Below are 21702 nucleotides of genomic sequence, written 5' to 3' on the forward strand. Positions count from 1 at the left end.
GGGCAGTAACTTACTTCATCAGACACTACTGATCTCTGACTGTTTCTCAGCTGGACTGTTATGAATCCTCTGTCTCAGAGTTTTATATCTCTCGTTCTTTTAGAATGTGGTGAACTTCGTAGACGACAGCTTCCCCCCAGGTCCGTGTTCCGTGGGCTTCCCCGAGGGTGACAGCGTACAGCAGCGAATCAAAAAGTGGCTCCGCCCCCACGAGATCAACTGCAACAACTTCAAGGACCGGGGCGTCAAATGGTCCGTCTTCCGCACTCCGCGGCCTTCGGACATCCTGCAAGGCCTGCTGGGAAACTGTTGGTGAGTTGTCGTCACTGAACGTGTGCAGTGTCGTAGTATCTGTAGTTTAGCTATGTGTGCGTGCGTCCGCGTGCATGTGTCTGTGTGGGTACCAAACTGTGTACAACCTACCTTAAGCAGCGTGTGTTCATGCTTTTGTGTCTGTGGCTTTTGTGTAGAAATGTATCCACGTGGCATGCATGTTCAGTGTGCCTGCAGTGCTTCTTAGACACAGTGTTTGTCTCCGTCCTCCCTGGACTATTCCTAATGTGTTTCTGAATGAATAAACCAGCTCCACTCTGCATATGAGAGGGGATCTCTCATCGCTTGTCTTAAAGGTCAGGGGGAATAACAGCATATTGGTGGCCCGTGTAGTTTATCATTGAGCAGTGACTATAGATGTACTCTCTGGGCCTAAAGCAGATAGAGAAGGGAGAAGGTGGGAGGGGGGAGAGACCGGTAGAGAGGGAAAGGGGGAGTTTAACCCTCTAGAGTCTAAGCCGGGGGGAATTGTTTTAAGATGGGCATACCAAGGATAATTTGATTAAACATTTTAAGACCCTAAGGTATTTTTTGGGGATGAGACATTGAATTTGGCTTTATGGCTTATTAGCCATTAGAAATGCATTGAATAACACAGTCTCCAAAAAAAAATCTAAGATAATTTTGTTCTGAAGTGTCTGCCCTATATCTGAGATACAGTATAAGAAAGATCAAGGAAATACTTCCATATTGTTTATAAATTGGTACCAGGGACCTTCAGATGAGTCTTGTGCCCTAGTGAAAAACGGAGAGCATCGTGTTCATGAGAGTCTCAGTGAGAGTGGTCACAATAGTTTGTAGGCTACAGACATTTTTGTGAGAAGACCGAATTTGGGGATGTGTCATTGTCTGACAAACACCTGTCTAGCTCTGCCACCTTTCACCCATAAGCAGAAGAGTGCTATATCAGCGGATGCGGTGGATTGAGACAAAAAAAATGCAAAAAAAAATGCAAAAAAAACACATCTATATCAAATCAAAGTTTATTTGTCCCGTGCACCGAATACAACAGGTGTAGATCTTACAGTGAAATGCTTACTTACCTTTTTTGCACTATTGGTTAGAGCCTGTATTAGATGAACAATAGGTAAGTAAAGAAATAAAAGCAACAGTAAAGAGACAGTGGAGAAATAACAACAGCGAAGCTATATACAGTAGCGAGGTTATATACAGTAGAGAGGCTATATACAGTACAGAGGTTATATACAGGCACCGGTTAGTCGGGCTGATAGAGGTAGTATGTACATTAATGTATAGTTAAAGTGACTATATATATGATAAACAGAGACTAGCAGCAGCGTAAAAGAGGGGTTGGGGGGAGCACACAATGCAGATAGTCCGGGTAGCCATTTGATTACCTGTATGTGTAAACTAACAATTTGATTACCTGGGTAAAAACTGTTGAGAAGCCTTTTTGTCCTAGTCTTGGCAGTCCGGTACCGCTTGCCATGTGGTAGTAGAGAGAACAGTCTATGACTGGGGTAGCTGCAGTCTTTGACAATTTTTAGGGCCTTCTTCTGACACAACCTGGTGTAGAGGTCCTGAATGGCAGGCAGCTTAGCCCCAGTGATGTACTGGGCCGTACGCACTACCCTCTATAGTACCTTGTGGTCGGAGGCCGAGCAATTGCCGTACCAGGCAGCTGTAGAACCTTTTGAGGATCTCAGGACCCATGCCAAATCTGTTTAGTTTCCTGAGGGGGAATAGGCTTTGTCGTGCCCTCTTCACGACTGTCTTGCTGTGTTTAGACCATTCTAGTTTGTTGGTGATGTGGACACCAAGGAACTTGAAGCTCTCACCTGCTCCACTACAGCCCCGTCGATGAGAATGTGGGCGTGCTCGGTCCTCCTTTTCCTGTAGTCCACAATAATCTCCTTAGTCTTGGTTACGTTGAGGGATAGGTCGTTATTCTGGCACCACATGGCCAGGTCTCTAACCTCCTCCCTATAGGCTGTCTCGTCGTTGTCTGGGATCAGGCCTACCACTGTTGTGTCGTCTGCAAACTTAATGATGGTTTTGGAGTCGTGCCTGGCCATGCAGTTGTGGGTGAACAGGAGGGGACTGAGCACGCACCCCTGGGGGGCTCCAATGTTGAGGATCAGCATGGCAGATGTGTTGCTACCTACCCTCACCAACTGGGGGCAGCCGGTCAGGAAGTCCTGGATCCAGTTGCAGAGGGAGATGTTTAGTCTCACAATCCTTAGTTTAGTGGTGAGGTTTGAGGGTACTATAGTGTTGAACGCTGAGCTGTAGTCAATGAATAGCATTCTCACATAGATGTTCCTTTTGTCCATCATCTGTGGATTTGTATGGGCGGTATGCAAATTGGAGTGGATCTAGGGTTTCTGGGATAATGGTGTTGATGTGAGCCATGACCAGCCTTTCAAAGCACTTCATGGCTACGGGCTGTAGTCATTTAGGCAGGTTGCCTTTGTGTTCTTGGGCACAGGGACTATGGTGGTCTGCTTGAAACATGTTAGTGTTACAGACTCAATTAGGGATATGTTGACAATGTCAGTGAAGACACCTGCCAGTTTGTCAGCACATACCCAGAGCACACGTCCTGGTAATCCGTCTGCCCTCGCAGCCTTGTGAATGTTGACCTGTTTAAAGGTCTTACTCATGTCGGCTACGGAGAGCGTGATCACACAGTCGTCCGGAACAACTGGTGTTCTCATGCATGCCTCAGTGTTGCTGGCCTCAAATCGAGCATAGAAGTGATTTAGCTCGTCAGGCTTGTGTCACTGGGCAGCTCGTGGCTGTCCTTCCCTTTGTAGTCTGTAATAGTTTTCAAGATCTGCCACACAAGACAAGCGTCGGAGCTGGTGTAGTATGATTAAATTTTAGCCCTGTATTGACGCTTTGCCTGTTTGATGGTTCGTCGCAGCGAATAGTTGCATTTCTTATAAGCTTCCGGGTTAGAGTCCGTACCTTGAAAGCGTCAGCTCTAACCTTTAGCTCAGTGCGAATGTTGCCTGTAATCCATGGCTTCTGGTTGGGATATGTACGTACAGTCACTGTGGAGACGACGTCCTCGATGCACTTATTGATAAAGCCAGTGACTGATGTGGTGTACTCCTCAATGCCATCGGAAGAATTCCGGAACATATTCCAGTCTGTGATAGCAAAACAGTCCTGTAGGTAACATCTACTTTCTTATTGACTAAGTCACTGGTGCGTCCTGCTTTAATTTTTGCTTGTAAGCAGGAATCAGGAGGATAGAGTTGTGGTCGGATTTACCAAATGGAGGGCGAGGAAGAGCTTTGTACGCGTCTCTGTGTGCGGAGTACAGGTGATCTAGAAAATTTTTCCCTCTGGTTGCACATTTAACATGTTGATAGAGTTTTGTAGAACTGATTTAAGTTTCCCTGCATTAAAGTCTCTGGCCACTAGGAGTGCCGCCTCTGGGTGAGTGGTTTCCTGTTTGCTTATTTCCTTATACAGCTGACTGAGTTTGGTCTTAGTGCCAGCATCTGTCTAAAATAAACAGCCACGAAAAGTATAGCTGAAAACTCTCTAGGCAAATAGTGTGGCCTGCAATTTATCACAATATACTCTACTTCAGGTGAGCAAAGTCTAGAGACTTCCTAACATTTCGTGCACCATCTGTTTACAAATATGCACAGACAGCCCCCCTCGTCGTGCTGTTCTATCTTGCCGGTACAGCATATATCCCGCTAGCTGAATATCTATGTCATCATTCAGCCACGATTCCGTGAAACATAGGATATTACAGTTTTTGATGTCCCGTTGGTAGGATATTCGTGATCGTACCTTGTCTAGTTTATTGTCCAATGATTGCACGTTGGAGAGTGATATTGACGGTAACGGCAGCTTTCCCCGTATTATGTTAATCAGATTTCCGCGGGGCACAACCATTGTAGGCCAAGGTTTAAGAGAGAGAGAGAGAGATAGATAGGGACAGAGAGAATAAACCAAGAAATAACTGGGGAGAGAAAGAAGGAGAAAGTGAGAGGGGAGGGGTGAGGCGGCCAGATGTACTGATACATCACCTGACTGGGGGATTATTCAGAGGATTATTCAGAGGAATGTAGGTCTGGACACAGACAGTTTTCTCCATGTACTTGTTTTGGGTGTCCTTGGGCCTTGTAGTCATCCCTATACACACACGCACACGCACGCTTATCAAAAATAACCCTCCCCAGAGCCCCCTCCACACACCCTTTCTCTCTCACTTCAGGAGGTAAACCAATTCCCATCCTGAATCACACCCCAGTCACATTTGCAGTCCACGTTACACATCCCCAGCCACGCAACCATGTCCAATCACATTTCCCCTCTCTCGCTCGCCCTTGAGTGGCCGGAGAAGCTAGAAACATGACCCGTCATTGTCCGGCGTTCCATCGCTGCGACCAAAGTAATTGGATTTAGATTTTATTATTTTTTTATCTGATTTGCATTGATTTGATTTACATGGGGATGGCCCTGCTTGTCTAGCTCTAGCGCCGGAGCAGACTGGGGGATTGAGTTATTATTGAAAACGTCTCGTTGAGATGATACTAGAAAATCATCCAGAACCTCTCTCGAGACAGATTCTCTATCTCGAGAACACACAAACGATTGCACGCATGCTCACACACACACACACATTCTCACACAAACATCTCAGGTCATGTGGCCAGGTGCTTGTTCAGTAAGGCCTCAAATAAATGGAGCTTTGCACTAGGAAGGAGAGATTTGCAAAGAGATTGTCAGCTTCCCCGAACCTCCATCTAGAGCAGGCAATTATTTTCCATGGAGGGCCAAATTAGAATATATTTTTGCCATCGCGTGCCAGAATCATATTACAGGGTTATACATCATGTGTATGACTGTGTTGACAGATATATCTACTGTAAATCACATCCAGATATGCCACTTATTTTACTTGTTTAACATGCACAAAAATGAACCACATCCATGTTCTCCTTTTGGTAGGTATTTTCATTATTAAACATGCAATGAACTACATGGAGGGAAAAGTACACTGTGCATTCAGCACCACGGACAGAACTCTTGTTAACGGGTATGCACAAAAACACAAGAGAGAGAGCTCAACATTACATTTAAACTACTCAATCCGTGTGAGGAGTGAAGTCTCTGATGGGCATTGACAAGAGTAGTGAAGTCAGGTATGGTTTCTGACGTCGCTATGCGCAGGATTACTGAGAGGTGAGAGTCAGTAAGAGAGGATCTGTGCCTTGACTTGTTATATTTCATCACTGAAAATGTCAGTTCACATACATAGGTTGACCCAAACAGTACAAACATATTCTGAGCGTGAAAATGTTGTTCATTGAGAGATGCATAGAACCTCATCAGTGACATTGTTTTGAATAGTTCTCCAATCACTGCATCAGACTGAAGATGGATAAGCTCAAGTTGCAGGTCAGTGGGAGCGTTATCCACATTGAAGGTGAAAGGAGAGGAAACCAACAGCATGTCATTTTCCAACACTTTGAAAAATCCTCAAAACGATGAGAAAACTCACCGTTCAAAGCGTGCAGCAGCGATGTATACTTCTGCTGATCATCTGATAGGGAACAGACTAGTAGTGTCAGAAGGTCATCTGATAGGGAACAGACTAGTAGTGTCAGAAGGTCATCTGATAGGGAACAGACTAGTAGTGTCAGAAGGTCATCTGATAGGGAACAGACTAGTAGTGTCAGAAGGTGGGTGAGATTGTTGTCATCTGATAGGGAACAGACTAGTAGTGTCGGAAGGTGGGTCAGATTGTTGTCATCTGATAGGGAACAGACTAGTAGTGTCGGAAGGTGGGTGAGATTGTTGTCATCTGATAGGGAACAGACTAGTAGTGTCAGAAGGTCATCTGATAGGGAACAGACTAGTAGTGTCAGAAGGTCATCTGATAGGGAACAGACTAGTAGTGTCAGAAGGTCATCTGATAGGGAACAGACTAGTAGTGTCAGAAGGTGGTTGAGATTGTTGTCATCTGATAGGGAACAGACTAGTAGTGTCGGAAGGTGGGTGAGATTGTTGTTATCTGATAGGGAACAGACTAGTAGTGTCGGAAGGTGGGTGAGATTGTTGTCATCTGATAGGGAACAGACTAGTAGTGTAGGAAGGTGGGTGAGATTGTTGTCATCTGATAGGGAACAGACTAGTAGTGTAGGAAGGTGGGTGAGATTGTTGTCATCTGATAGGGAACAGACTAGTAGTGTCAGAAGATCATCTGATAGGGAACAGACTAGTAGTGTCAGAAGGTCATCTGATAGGGAACAGACTAGTAGTGTCAGAAGGTCATCTGATAGGGAACAGACTAGTAGTGTCAGAAGGTGGGTGAGACTGTTGTTATCTGATAGGGAACAGACTAGTAGTGTAGGAAGGTGGGTGAGATTGTTGTCATCTGATAGGGAACAGACTAGTAGTGTCAGAAGATCATCTGATAGGGAACAGACTAGTAGTGTCAGAAGGTCATCTGATAGGGAACAGACTAGTAGTGTCAGAAGGTCATCTGATAGGGAACAGACTAGTAGTGTCAGAAGGTCATCTGATAGGGAACAGACTAGTAGTGTCAGAAGGTGGGTGAGATTGTTGTCATCTGATAGGGAACAGACTAGTAGTGTCGGAAGGTGGGTCAGATTGTTGTCATCTGATAGGGAACAGACTAGTAGTGTCGGAAGGTGGGTGAGATTGTTGTCATCTGATAGGGAACAGACTAGTAGTGTCAGAAGGTCATCTGATAGGGAACAGACTAGTAGTGTCAGAAGGTCATCTGATAGGGAACAGACTAGTAGTGTCAGAAGGTCATCTGATAGGGAACAGACTAGTAGTGTCAGAAGGTGGTTGAGATTGTTGTCATCTGATAGGGAACAGACTAGTAGTGTCGGAAGGTGGGTGAGATTGTTGTTATCTGATAGGGAACAGACTAGTAGTGTCGGAAGGTGGGTGAGATTGTTGTCATCTGATAGGGAACAGACTAGTAGTGTAGGAAGGTGGGTGAGATTGTTGTCATCTGATAGGGAACAGACTAGTAGTGTAGGAAGGTGGGTGAGATTGTTGTCATCTGATAGGGAACAGACTAGTAGTGTCAGAAGATCATCTGATAGGGAACAGACTAGTAGTGTCAGAAGGTCATCTGATAGGGAACAGACTAGTAGTGTCAGAAGGTCATCTGATAGGGAACAGACTAGTAGTGTCAGAAGGTGGGTGAGACTGTTGTTATCTGATAGGGAACAGACTAGTAGTGTAGGAAGGTGGGTGAGATTGTTGTCATCTGATAGGGAACAGACTAGTAGTGTCAGAAGATCATCTGATAGGGAACAGACTAGTAGTGTCAGAAGGTCATCTGATAGGGAACAGACTAGTAGTGTCAGAAGGTCATCTGATAGGGAACAGACTAGTAGTGTCAGAAGGTCATCTGATAGGGAACAGACTAGTAGTGTCAGAAGGTCATCTGATAGGGAACAGACTAGTAGTGTAGGAAGGTGGGTGAGATTGTTGTCATCTGATAGGGAACAGACTAGTAGTGTCAGAAGGTGGGTGAGATTGTTGTCATCTGATAGGGAACAGACTAGTAGTGTCAGAAGGTGGGTGAGATTGTTGTCATCTGATAGGGAACAGACTAGTAGTGTCAGAAGGTCATCTGATAGGGAACAGACTAGTAGTGTCAGAAGGTCATCTGATAGGGAACAGACTAGTAGTGTCAGAAGGTCATCTGATAGGGAACAGACTAGTAGTGTAGGAAGGTGGGTGAGATTGTTGTCATCTGATAGGGAACAGACTAGTAGTGTCAGAAGGTGGGTGAGATTGTTGTCATCTGATAGGGAACAGACTAGTAGTGTAGGAAGGTGGGTGAGATTGTTGTCATCTGATAGGGAACAGACTAGTAGTGTCGGAAGGTGGGTGAGATTGTTGTCATCTGATAGGGAACAGACTAGTAGTGTAGGAAGGTGGGTGAGATTGTTGTCATCTGATAGGGAACAGACTAGTAGTGTAGGAAGGTGGGTGAGATTGTTGTCATCTGATAGGGAACAGACTAGTAGTGTCAGAAGATCATCTGATAGGGAACAGACTAGTAGTGTCAGAAGGTCATCTGATAGGGAACAGACTAGTAGTGTCAGAAGGTCATCTGATAGGGAACAGACTAGTAGTGTCAGAAGGTGGGTGAGACTGTTGTTATCTGATAGGGAACAGACTAGTAGTGTAGGAAGGTGGGTGAGATTGTTGTCATCTGATAGGGAACAGACTAGTAGTGTCAGAAGATCATCTGATAGGGAACAGACTAGTAGTGTCAGAAGGTCATCTGATAGGGAACAGACTAGTAGTGTCAGAAGGTCATCTGATAGGGAACAGACTAGTAGTGTCAGAAGGTCATCTGATAGGGAACAGACTAGTAGTGTCAGAAGGTCATCTGATAGGGAACAGACTAGTAGTGTAGGAAGGTGGGTGAGATTGTTGTCATCTGATAGGGAACAGACTAGTAGTGTCAGAAGGTGGGTGAGATTGTTGTCATCTGATAGGGAACAGACTAGTAGTGTCAGAAGGTGGGTGAGATTGTTGTCATCTGATAGGGAACAGACTAGTAGTGTCAGAAGGTCATCTGATAGGGAACAGACTAGTAGTGTCAGAAGGTCATCTGATAGGGAACAGACTAGTAGTGTCAGAAGGTCATCTGATAGGGAACAGACTAGTAGTGTAGGAAGGTGGGTGAGATTGTTGTCATCTGATAGGGAACAGACTAGTAGTGTCAGAAGGTGGGTGAGATTGTTGTCATCTGATAGGGAACAGACTAGTAGTGTAGGAAGGTGGGTGAGATTGTTGTCATCTGATAGGGAACAGACTAGTAGTGTCGGAAGGTGGGTGAGATTGTTGTCATCTGATAGGGAACAGACTAGTAGTGTAGGAAGGTGGGTGAGATTGTTGTCATCTGATAGGGAACAGACTAGTAGTGTAGGAAGGTGGGTGAGATTGTTGTCATCTGATAGGGAACAGACTAGTAGTGTCAGAAGATCATCTGATAGGGAACAGACTAGTAGTGTCAGAAGGTCATCTGATAGGGAACAGACTAGTAGTGTCAGAAGGTCATCTGATAGGGAACAGACTAGTAGTGTCAGAAGGTGGGTGAGACTGTTGTTATCTGATAGGGAACAGACTAGTAGTGTAGGAAGGTGGGTGAGATTGTTGTCATCTGATAGGGAACAGACTAGTAGTGTCAGAAGATCATCTGATAGGGAACAGACTAGTAGTGTCAGAAGGTCATCTGATAGGGAACAGACTAGTAGTGTCAGAAGGTCATCTGATAGGGAACAGACTAGTAGTGTCAGAAGGTCATCTGATAGGGAACAGACTAGTAGTGTAGGAAGGTGGGTGAGATTGTTGTCATCTGATAGGGAACAGACTAGTAGTGTCAGAAGGTGGGTGAGATTGTTGTCATCTGATAGGGAACAGACTAGTAGTGTCAGAAGGTCATCTGATAGGGAACAGACTAGTAGTGTCAGAAGGTCATCTGATAGGGAACAGACTAGTAGTGTCAGAAGGTCATCTGATAGGGAACAGACTAGTAGTGTAGGAAGGTGGGTGAGATTGTTGTCATCTGATAGGGAACAGACTAGTAGTGTCAGAAGGTGGGTGAGATTGTTGTCATCTGATAGGGAACAGACTAGTAGTGTAGGAAGGTGGGTCAGATTGTTGTCATCTGATAGGGAACAGACTAGTAGTGTAGGAAGGTGGGTGAGATTGTTGTCATCTGATAGGGAACAGACTAGTAGTGTAGGAAGGTGGGTGAGATTGTTGTTATCTGATAGGGAACAGACTAGTAGTGTCGGAAGGTGGGTGAGATTGTTGTCATCTGATAGGGAACAGACTAGTAGTGTCAGAAGGTCATCTGATAGGGAACAGACTAGTAGTGTCAGAAGGTCATCTGATAGGGAACAGACTAGTAGTGTAGGAAGGTCATCTGATAGGGAACAGACTAGTAGTGTCAGAAGGTCATCTGATAGGGAACAGACTAGTAGTGTAGGAAGGTGGGTGAGATTGTTGTCATCTGATAGGGAACAGACTAGTAGTGTCGGAAGGTGGGTGAGATTGTTGTCATCTGATAGGGAACAGACTAGTAGTGTCAGAAGGTCATCTGATAGGGAACAGACTAGTAGTGTCAGAAGGTCATCTGATAGGGAACAGACTAGTAGTGTCAGAAGGTGGGTGAGACTGTTGTTATCTGATAGGGAACAGACTACTAGTGTCAGAAGGTGGGTGAGATTGTTGTCATCTGATAGGGAACAGACTAGTAGTGTCGGAAGGTGGGTGAGATTGTTGTCATCTGATAGGGAACAGACTAGTAGTGTCAGAAGGTCATCTGATAGGGAACAGACTAGTAGTGTCAGAAGGTCATCTGATAGGGAACAGACTAGTAGTGTCAGAAGGTGGGTGAGACTGTTGTTATCTGATAGGTAACAGACTACTAGTGTCAGAAGGTCATCTGATAGGGAACAGACTAATAGTGTAGGAAGGTGGGTGAGATTGTTGTCATCTGATAGGGAACAGACTACTAGTGTCGGAAGGTGGGTGAGATTGTTGTTATCTGATAGGGAACAGACTAGTAGTGTCGGAAGGTGGGTGAGATTGTTGTCATCTGATAGGGAACAGACTAGTAGTGTCAGAAGGTAATCTGATAGGGAACAGACTAGTAGTGTCAGAAGGTGGGTGAGATTGTTGTCATCTGATAGGGAACAGACTAGTAGTGTCAGAAGGTAATCTGATAGGGAACAGACTAGTAGTGTAGGAAGGTGGGTGAGATTGTTGTCATCTGATAGGGAACAGACTAGTAGTGTCAGAAGGTGGGTGAGATTGTTGTCATCTGATAGGGAACAGACTAGTAGTGTCAGAAGGTGGGTGAGATTGTTGTCATCTGATAGGGAACAGACTAGTAGTGTCGGAAGGTGGGTGAGATTGTTGTCATCTGATAGGGAACAGACTAGTAGTGTCAGAAGGTCATCTGATAGGGAACAGACTAGTAGTGTCAGAAGGTCATCTGATAGGGAACAGACTAGTAGTGTCGGAAGGTGGGTGAGATTGTTGTCATCTGATAGGGAACAGACTAGTAGTGTCGGAAGGTGGGTGAGATTGTTGTCATCTGATAGGGAACAGACTAGTAGTGTCGGAAGGTGGGTGAGATTGTTGTTATCTGATAGGGAACAGACTAGTAGTGTCAGAAGGTGGGTGAGATTGTTGTCATCTGATAGGGAACAGACTAGTAGTGTCAGAAGGTGGGTGAGATTGTTGTCATCTGATAGGGAACAGACTAGTAGTGTCGGAAGGTGGGTGAGATTGTTGTCATCTGATAGGGAACAGACTAATAGTGTAGGAAGGTGGGTGAGATTGTTGTCATCTGATAGGGAACAGACTAGTAGTGTCAGAAGGTCATCTGATAGGGAACAGACTAGTAGTGTCAGAAGTTGGGTGAGATTGTTGTCATCTGATAGGGAACAGACTAGTAGTGTCAGAAGGTCATCTGATAGGGAACAGACTAGTAGTGTCAGAAGGTGGGTGAGATTGTTGTCATCTGATAGGGAACAGACTAGTAGTGTCGGAAGGTGGGTGAGATTGTTGTCATCTGATAGGGAACAGACTAGTAGTGTCAGAAGGTCATCTGATAGGGAACAGACTAGTAGTGTCAGAAGGTGGGTGAGATTGTTGTCATCTGATAGGGAACAGACTAGTAGTGTAGGAAGGTGGGTGAGATTGTTGTCATCTGATAGGGAACAGACTAGTAGTGTAGGAAGGTGGGTGAGATTGTTGTCATCTGATAGGGAACAGACTAGTAGTGTCAGAAGGTGGGTGAGATTGTTGTCATCTGATAGGGAACAGACTAGTAGTGTCAGAAGGTCATCTGATAGGGAACAGACTAGTAGTGTCAGAAGATCATCTGATAGGGAACAGACTAGTAGTGTCGGAAGGTGGGTGAGATTGTTGTCATCTGATAGGGAACAGACTAGTAGTGTAGGAAGGTGGGTGAGATTGTTGTCATCTGATAGGGAACAGACTAGTAGTGTAGGAAGGTGGGTGAGATTGTTGTCATCTGATAGGGAACAGACTAGTAGTGTCGGAAGGTGGGTGAGATTGTTGTTATCTGATAGGGAACAGACTAGTAGTGTCAGAAGGTCATCTGATAGGGAACAGACTAGTAGTGTAGGAAGGTGGGTGAGATTGTTGTCATCTGATAGGGAACAGACTAGTAGTGTCAGAAGGTGGGTGAGATTGTTGTCATCTGATAGGGAACAGACTAGTAGTGTCGGAAGGTGGGTGAGATTGTTGTCATCTGATAGGGAACAGACTAGTAGTGTCGGAAGGTCATCTGATAGGGAACAGACTAGTAGTGTAGGAAGGTGGGTGAGATTGTTGTCATCTGATAGGGAACAGACTAGTAGTGTAGGAAGGTGGGTGAGATTGTTGTCATCTGATAGGGAACAGACTAGTAGTGTAGGAAGGTGGGTGAGATTGTTGTCATCTGATAGGGAACAGACTAGTAGTGTAGGAAGGTGGGTGAGATTGTTGTCATCTGATAGGGAACAGACTAGTAGTGTAGGAAGGTGGGTGAGATTGTTGTTATCTGATAGGGAACAGACTAGTAGTGTCAGAAGGTCATCTGATAGGGAACAGACTAGTAGTGTCAGAAGGTCATCTGATAGGGAACAGACTAGTAGTGTCAGAAGGTCATCTGATAGGGAACAGACTAGTAGTGTAGGAAGGTGGGTGAGATTGTTGTCATCTGATAGGGAACAGACTAGTAGTGTCAGAAGGTCATCTGATAGGGAACAGACTAGTAGTGTCAGAAGGTGGGTGAGATTGTTGTCATCTGATAGGGAACAGACTAGTAGTGTCGGAAGGTGGGGGAGACTGTTGTCATCTGATAGGGAACAGACTAGTAGTGTCAGAAGGTCATCTGATAGGGAACAGACTAGTAGTGTCAGAAGGTGGGTGAGATTGTTGTCATCTGATAGGGAACAGACTAGTAGTGTCAGAAGGTGGGTGAGATTGTTGTCATCTGATAGGGAACAGACTAGTAGTGTCAGAAGGTCATCTGATAGGGAACAGACTAGTAGTGTCGGAAGGTGGGGGAGACTGTTGTCATCTGATAGGGAACAGACTAGTAGTGTAGGAAGGTGGGTGAGATTGTTGTCATCTTATAGGGAACAGACTAGTAGTGTCAGAAGGTCATCTGATAGGGAACAGACTAGTAGTGTCAGAAGGTCATCTGATAGGGAACAGACTAGTAGTGTAGGAAGGTGGGTGAGATTGTTGTCATCTGATAGGGAACAGACTAGTAGTGTCAGAAGGTCATCTGATAGGGAACAGACTAGTAGTGTAGGAAGGTGGGTGAGATTGTTGTCATCTGATAGGGAACAGACTAGTAGTGTCGGAAGGTGGGGGAGACTGTTGTCATCTGATAGGGAACAGACTAGTAGTGTAGGAAGGTGGGTGAGATTGTTGTCATCTGATAGGGAACAGACTAGTAGTGTAGGAAGGTGGGTGAGATTGTTGTCATCTGATAGGGAACAGACTAGTAGTGTCAGAAGATCATCTGATAGGGAACAGACTAGTAGTGTAGGAAGGTGGGTGAGATTGTTGTCATCTGATAGGGAACAGACTAGTAGTGTAGGAAGGTGGGTGAGATTGTTGTTATCTGATAGGGAACAGACTAGTAGTGTCAGAAGGTGGGTGAGATTGTTGTCATCTGATAGGGAACAGACTAGTAGTGTCGGAAGGTGGGTGAGATTGTTGTCATCTGATAGGGAACAGACTAGTAGTGTCGGAAGGTGGGTGAGATTGTTGTCATCTGATAGGGAACAGACTAGTAGTGTCAGAAGGTGGGTGAGATTGTTGTCATCTGATAGGGAACAGACTAGTAGTGTAGGAAGGTGGGTGAGATTGTTGTCATCTGATAGGGAACAGACTAGTAGTGTAGGAAGGTGGGTGAGATTGTTGTCATCTTATAGGGAACAGACTAGTAGTGTCGGAAGGTGGGTGAGATTGTTGTTATCTGATAGGGAACAGACTAGTAGTGTAGGAAGGTGGGTGAGATTGTTGTCATCTTATAGGGAACAGACTAGTAGTGTCAGAAGGTGGGTGAGATTGTTGTCATCTGATAGGGAACAGACTAGTAGTGTCAGAAGGTGGGTGAGATTGTTGTCATCTGATAGGGAACAGACTAGTAGTGTCGGAAGGTGGGTGAGATTGTTGTTATCTGATAGGGAACAGACTAGTAGTGTAGGAAGGTGGGTGAGATTGTTGTCATCTTATAGGGAACAGACTAGTAGTGTCAGAAGGTGGGTGAGATTGTTGTCATCTGATAGGGAACAGACTAGTAGTGTCAGAAGGTGGGTGAGATTGTTGTCATCTGATAGGGAACAGACTAGTAGTGTAGGAAGGTGGGTGAGATTGTTGTCATCTGATAGGGAACAGACTAGTAGTGTAGGAAGGTGGGTGAGATTGTTGTCATCTTATAGGGAACAGACTAGTAGTGTCGGAAGGTGGGTGAGATTGTTGTTATCTGATAGGGAACAGACTAGTAGTGTAGGAAGGTGGGTGAGATTGTTGTCATCTTATAGGGAACAGACTAGTAGTGTCAGAAGGTGGGTGAGATTGTTGTCATCTGATAGGGAACAGACTAGTAGTGTCAGAAGGTGGGTGAGATTGTTGTCATCTGATAGGGAACAGACTAGTAGTGTCGGAAGGTGGGTGAGATTGTTGTTATCTGATAGGGAACAGACTAGTAGTGTAGGAAGGTGGGTGAGATTGTTGTCATCTTATAGGGAACAGACTAGTAGTGTCAGAAGGTGGGTGAGATTGTTGTCATCTGATAGGGAACAGACTAGTAGTGTCAGAAGGTGGGTGAGATTGTTGTTATCTGATAGGGAACAGACTAGTAGTGTCAGAAGGTGGGTGAGATTGTTGTCATCTGATAGGGAACAGACTAGTAGTGTCAGAAGGTCATCTGATAGGGAACAGACTAGTAGTGTCAGAAGGTCATCTGATAGGGAACAGACTAGTAGTGTCAGAAGGTGGGTGAGATTGTTGTTATCTGATAGGGAACAGACTAGTAGTGTCAGAAGGTGGGTGAGATTGTTGTTATCTGATAGGGAACAGACTAGTAGTGTCAGAAGGTGGGTGAGATTGTTGTCATCTGATAGGGAACAGACTAGTAGTGTCGGAAGGTGGGTGAGATTGTTGTTATCTGATAGGGAACAGACTAGTAGTGTCAGAAGGTGGGTGAGATTGTTGTCATCTGATAGGGAACAGACTAGTAGTGTCAGAAGGTCATCTGATAGGGAACAGACTAGTAGTGTCAGAAGGTCATCTGATAGGGAACAGACTAGTAGTGTCAGAAGGTCATCTGATAGGGAACAGACTAGTAGTGTCAGAAGGTCATCTGATAGGGAACAGACTAGTAGTGTCGGAAGGTGGGTGAGATTGTTGTCATCTGATAGGGAACAGACTAATAGTGTAGGAAGGTGGGTGAGATTGTTGTCATCTGATAGGGAACAGACTAGTAGTGTCGGAAGGTGGGTGAGATTGTTGTCATCTGATAGGGAACAGACTAGTAGTGTAGGAAGGTCATCTGATAGGGAACAGACTAGTAGTGTCAGAAGGTCATCTGATAGGGAACAGACTAGTAGTGTCAGAAGGTCATCTGATAGGGAACAGACTAGTAGTGTCAGAAGGTCATCTGATAGGGAACAGACTAGTAGTGTCAGAAGGTCATCTGATAGGGAACAGACTAGTAGTGTCAGAAGGTGGGTGAGATTGTTGTCATCTGATAGGGAACAGACTAGTAGTGTAGGAAGGTCATCTGATAGGGAACAGACTAGTAGTGTCATCTGATAGGGAACAGACTAGTAGTGTCAGAAGGTCATCTGATAGGGAACAGACTAGTAGTGTCAGAAGGTCATCTGATAGGGAACAGACTAGTAGTGTCATCTGATAGGGAACAGACTAGTAGTGTCAGAAGGTCATCTGATAGGGAACAGACTAGTAGTGTCAGAAGGTCATCTGATAGGGAACAGACTAGTAGTGTAGGAAGGTGGGTGAGATTGTTGTCATCTGATAGGGAACAGACTAGTAGTGTCAGAAGGTCATCTGATAGGGAACAGACTAGTAGTGTAGGAAGGTGGGTGAGATTGTTGTCATCTGATAGGGAACAGACTAGTAGTGTCGGAAGGTGGGTGAGATTGTTGTCATCTGATAGGGAACAGACTAGTAGTGTCAGAAGGTGGGTGAGATTGTTGTCATCTGATAGGGAACAGACTAGTAGTGTAGGAAGGTGTGTGAGATTGTTGTCATCTGATAGGGAACAGACTAGTAGTGTAGGAAGGTGGGTGAGATTGTTGTTATCTGATAGGGAACAGACTAGTAGTGTCAGAAGGTCATCTGATAGGGAACAGACTAGTAGTGTCAGAAGGTCATCTGATAGGGAACAGACTAGTAGTGTAGGAAGGTGGGTGAGATTGTTGTTATCTGATAGGGAACAGACTAGTAGTGTCAGAAGGTGGGTGAGATTGTTGTCATCTGATAGGGAACAGACTAGTAGTGTCAGAAGGTCATCTGATAGGGAACAGACTAGTAGTGTCAGAAGGTCATCTGATAGGGAACAGACTAGTAGTGTCAGAAGGTGGGTGAGATTGTTGTTATCTGATAGGGAACAGACTAGTAGTGTCAGAAGGTGGGTGAGATTGTTGTCATCTGATAGGGAACAGACTAGTAGTGTCAGAAGGTCATCTGATAGGGAACAGACTAGTAGTGTCAGAAGGTCATCTGATAGGGAACAGACTAGTAGTGTAGGAAGGTGGGTGAGATTGTTGTTATCTGATAGGGAACAGACTAGTAGTGTCAGAAGGTGGGTGAGATTGTTGTCATCTGATAGGGAACAGACTAGTAGTGTCAGAAGGTCATCTGATAGGGAACAGACTAGTAGTGTCAGAAGGTCATCTGATAGGGAACAGACTAGTAGTGTAGGAAGGTGGGTGAGATTGTTGTCATCTGATAGGGAACAGACTAGTAGTGTCAGAAGGTGGGTGAGATTGTTGTCATCTGATAGGGAACAGACTAGTAGTGTCAGAAGGTGGGTGAGATTGTTGTCATCTGATAGGGAACAGACTAGTAGTGTCAGAAGGTCATCTGATAGGGAACAGACTAGTAGTGTAGGAATGTGGGTGAGATTGTTGTCATCTGATAGGGAACAGACTAGTAGTGTCGGAAGGTGGGTGAGATTGTTGTCATCTGATAGGGAACAGACTAGTAGTGTCAGAAGGTGGGTGAGATTGTTGTCATCTGATAGGGAACAGACTAGTAGTGTAGGAAGGTGGGTGAGATTGTTGTCATCTGATAGGGAACAGACTAGTAGTGTAGGAAGGTGGGTGAGATTGTTGTCATCTTATAGGGAACAGACTAGTAGTGTCAGAAGGTGGGTGAGATTGTTGTTATCTGATAGGGAACAGACTAGTAGTGTCAGAAGGTGGGTGAGATTGTTGTCATCTGATAGGGAACAGACTAGTAGTGTCGGAAGGTGGGTGAGATTGTTGTTATCTGATAGGGAACAGACTAGTAGTGTCAGAAGGTGGGTGAGATTGTTGTCATCTGATAGGGAACAGACTAGTAGTGTCAGAAGGTCATCTGATAGGGAACAGACTAGTAGTGTCAGAAGGTGGGTGAGATTGTTGTCATCTGATAGGGAACAGACTAGTAGTGTCAGAAGGTGGGTGAGATTGTTGTCATCTGATAGGGAACAGACTAGTAGTGTCAGAAGGTGGGTGAGATTGTTGTTATCTGATAGGGAACAGACTAGTAGTGTCAGAAGGTGGGTGAGATTGTTGTTATCTGATAGGGAACAGACTAGTAGTGTCAGAAGGTCATCTGATAGGGAACAGACTAGTAGTGTCAGAAGGTCATCTGATAGGGAACAGACTAGTAGTGTCAGAAGGTGGGTGAGACTGTTGTTATCTGATAGGGAACAGACTAATAGTGTAGGAAGGTGGGTGAGATTGTTGTCATCTGATAGGGAACAGACTAGTAGTGTCAGAAGGTGGGTGAGATTGTTGTTATCTGATAGGGAACAGACTAGTAGTGTCAGAAGGTCATCTGATAGGGAACAGACTAGTAGTGTCGGAAGGTGGGTGAGACTGTTGTTATCTGATAGGGAACAGACTAATAGTGTAGGAAGGTGGGTGAGATTGTTGTCATCTGATAGGGAACAGACTAGTAGTGTCAGAAGGTCATCTGATAGGGAACAGACTAGTAGTGTCGGAAGGTGGGTGAGATTGTTGTCATCTGATAGGGAACAGACTAGTAGTGTAGGAAGGTGGGTGAGATTGTTGTCATCTGATAGGGAACAGACTAGTAGTGTCGGAAGGTGGGTGAGATTGTTGTCATCTGATAGGGAACAGACTAGTAGTGTCGGAAGGTGGGTGAGATTGTTGTCATCTGATAGGGAACAGACTAGTAGTGTCAGAAGGTCATCTGATAGGGAACAGACTAGTAGTGTAGGAAGGTGGGTGAGATTGTTGTCATCTGATAGGGAACAGACTAATAGTGTAGGAAGGTGGGTGAGATTGTTGTCATCTGATAGGGAACAGACTAGTAGTGTCAGAAGGTCATCTGATAGGGAACAGACTAGTAGTGTCAGAAGGTCATCTGATAGGGAACAGACTAGTAGTGTCGGAAGGTGGGTGAGATTGTTGTCATCTGATAGGGAACAGACTAATAGTGTAGGAAGGTGGGTGAGATTGTTGTCATCTGATAGGGAACAGACTAGTAGTGTCGGAAGGTGGGTCAGATTGTTGTTATCTGATAGGGAACAGACTAGTAGTGTCGGAAGGTGGGTGAGATTGTTGTCATCTGATAGGGAACAGACTAGTAGTGTAGGAAGGTGGGTGAGATTGTTGTCATCTGATAGGGAACAGACTAGTAGTGTCGGAAGGTGGGTGAGATTGTTGTCATCTGATAGGGAACAGACTAGTAGTGTCGGAAGGTGGGGGAGACTGTTGTCATCTGATAGGGAACAGACTAGTAGTTTTGGGAAGGTAGGTGAGATCGTTGGCTTCTACTTGGCGGGTCAGGAGGAGTAATTTTCCCTTGAAGGCTTTGACAAGGCTGATGTGCAAAAAGGCCCTTCCCTTGTAGTTTGGAGTTCAATTCATTCATGAGGGCCATGATGTCCATGGTGACGGCAAAATCAGCCAACCATTCTTTATCTTGCAGTTGAGGGAAATCCACATATTTTCCTTTCATCTCCGACTTCAAGTCCCACACCCTTTTAAGCACCTTCTCCAAACTCGGCCATCTCACGTGTGTGAGGTAGGGGAGATCTGCATGACCTGACTCTGTCTCTTCCAACAGTGAGACAAACTGTCTGTGGTTTAAAGATTTTGCTCTTATGAAGTTTACCACTTTAGTGACTGTGTCCACAACATATTCAGAACATATTTACAGATCACCTCTTTTAGCTACTTGATCTTGTATCCTTTTCAAAAGGCCAGCGTTTTTTCCTGTCAAGTTTGGGCACCCATCAGTGGTCACACTGGATAACTTTTCAAAACTCAGTCCCAGCTTTGCCACACACTTATTAACCTCCTCCAATAAATCTTTCCCTGTGGTTGTGCTCTTCATTGACAGCACTGAAGCCAGCTCCTCTGTAATTTCAAAGTCTGGGGTTATGCCTCGTAACAATATCAACAACTGCACCGTGTCAGGTGCATCACTGCTCTCTACCAGGGCCAAGGAGAAATAGGTGAAATCCGTTAACCTTGTCTTTCAACTGTTGTTCCATATTCTCTGTGATGTCCTCACTACGCAGTGTCACTGTTCATCTTGACAGGGAAACATTTTCAAACAGCTCTTTCTTGCTGCAGAGTCTATTAAACATTATTTAATGAATTCGCCCTCAGCAAATGGCTTGCTATGCTTAGCAATTTTGTGGGACAGCACATAGCTAGCTCTAGCAATTCTGTTGTTTGCTGAATGCAGTTTTGTTAAAAGTCCTTGCTGCTTTTGCAGCTGAGAAAGCAACTCTTTCGATGCACTTGTCCTCTGCTCAGAAGACATATTCCTATATTTCTCTGCATGCTTCGTCTGGAAGTGTCGGGACAAGTTGTAATCTTTCAAAACAGCGATGCTCACTACGCACACTAAACACACAGCTTTCCCTGATACCTCAATAAAGAAACATTTGGATGTCCACTCTCGCTGGAACACCCTACATTCATTGTCTACTTTCCTTTTCTTTAAAATCTTTGAAAAACTCATTTTTGCGCAATTTCTAGCTAGCTACTATTTGTAACTGTGACGTGTCAGCCTGTCAGTCACTGTCTGTCCTCGTGCAGTTGTCATTTACGTGCCTTCAAATAAATGTCCCACAAGCGGTGGGCGTTAAAATCATTACACAAAGGTATTCAAAGAGTATTCATTTAATTTCAATAACAAATACGTTTTTAAAAACTTTACTATCGCAAACTCTTTATGTGATCTGAGCTTGATTCCGCGGGCCGCATTGAATCAGGTCGCTGGCGGGCCGGCCTTTGCCCAGGCCTGCTCTAGAGTCTGCTTCCTCAGAATGTTGTCTTCTGACATGTAGAGTTTTCTGGATGTTGTCGCCTCCACTTACAGTTGCTGTTACGTTCACCATCAGTACCACATGACTCGACCATAACAGGTCAGTGGTTCTGTCACGAAGGTGATGTACACAAGGTGTGAACAGCTTACCTCCACTACAAATATTTTTTATTTTTTTATTTCACCTTAATTTAACCAGGTAAGCTAGTTTAGAACAAGTTCTCATTTGCAACTGCGACCTGGCCAAGATAAAGCATAGCAGTTCGACACAAACAACAACACAGAGTTACACATGGAGTAAAACAAATATACAATCAATAATACAGTAGAACAAAATAAAACAAAGTCTATATGCAAATAAGGTCCAATAAGGGAGTTAAGGCAATAAATAGGCCATGGTGGCGAAGTAATTACATATCGATGAATACAATTCTATGAATACAATTCTATGAATACAATTCTATGAATACAATTCTATGAATACAATTCTATGAATACAATTCAATCAATCAATCAAATTTATTTTATATAGCCCTTCGTACATCAGCTGATATCTCAAAGTGCTGTACAGAAACCCAGCCTAAAACCCCAAACAGCAAGCAATGCAGGTGAAGAAGCACGGTGGCTAGGAAAAACTCCCTAGAAAGGCCAAAACCTAGGAAGAAACCTAGAGAGGAACCAGGCTATGTGGGGTGGCCAGTCCTCTTCTGGCTGTGCCGGGTGGAGATTATAACAAAACATGGTCAAGATGTTCAAATGTTCATAAATGACCAGCATGGTCGAATAATAATAAGGCAGAATAGT

At 44.6% G+C, this 21702-nt stretch overlaps 1 protein-coding gene across 2 annotated transcripts in view; it reads left to right on the forward strand.

The window, feature by feature from the left end:
* LOC110498718 (calpain-15) overlaps positions 1 to 21702 on the forward strand; it is a 114818-nt gene that overhangs the window by 68364 nt on the left and 24752 nt on the right. For both annotated transcript variants that reach the window (XM_036955590.1, XM_036955589.1), the window contains exon 3: positions 104 to 312. In XM_036955590.1, coding sequence (XP_036811485.1) covers positions 104 to 312 — 209 coding nt within the window. The remainder of the gene's footprint in view (positions 1 to 103; positions 313 to 21702) is intronic.

Source organism: Oncorhynchus mykiss, chromosome 20 (genome assembly GCF_013265735.2).
Source record: "Oncorhynchus mykiss isolate Arlee chromosome 20, USDA_OmykA_1.1, whole genome shotgun sequence".
Lineage (NCBI taxonomy): Eukaryota > Metazoa > Chordata > Actinopteri > Salmoniformes > Salmonidae > Oncorhynchus > Oncorhynchus mykiss.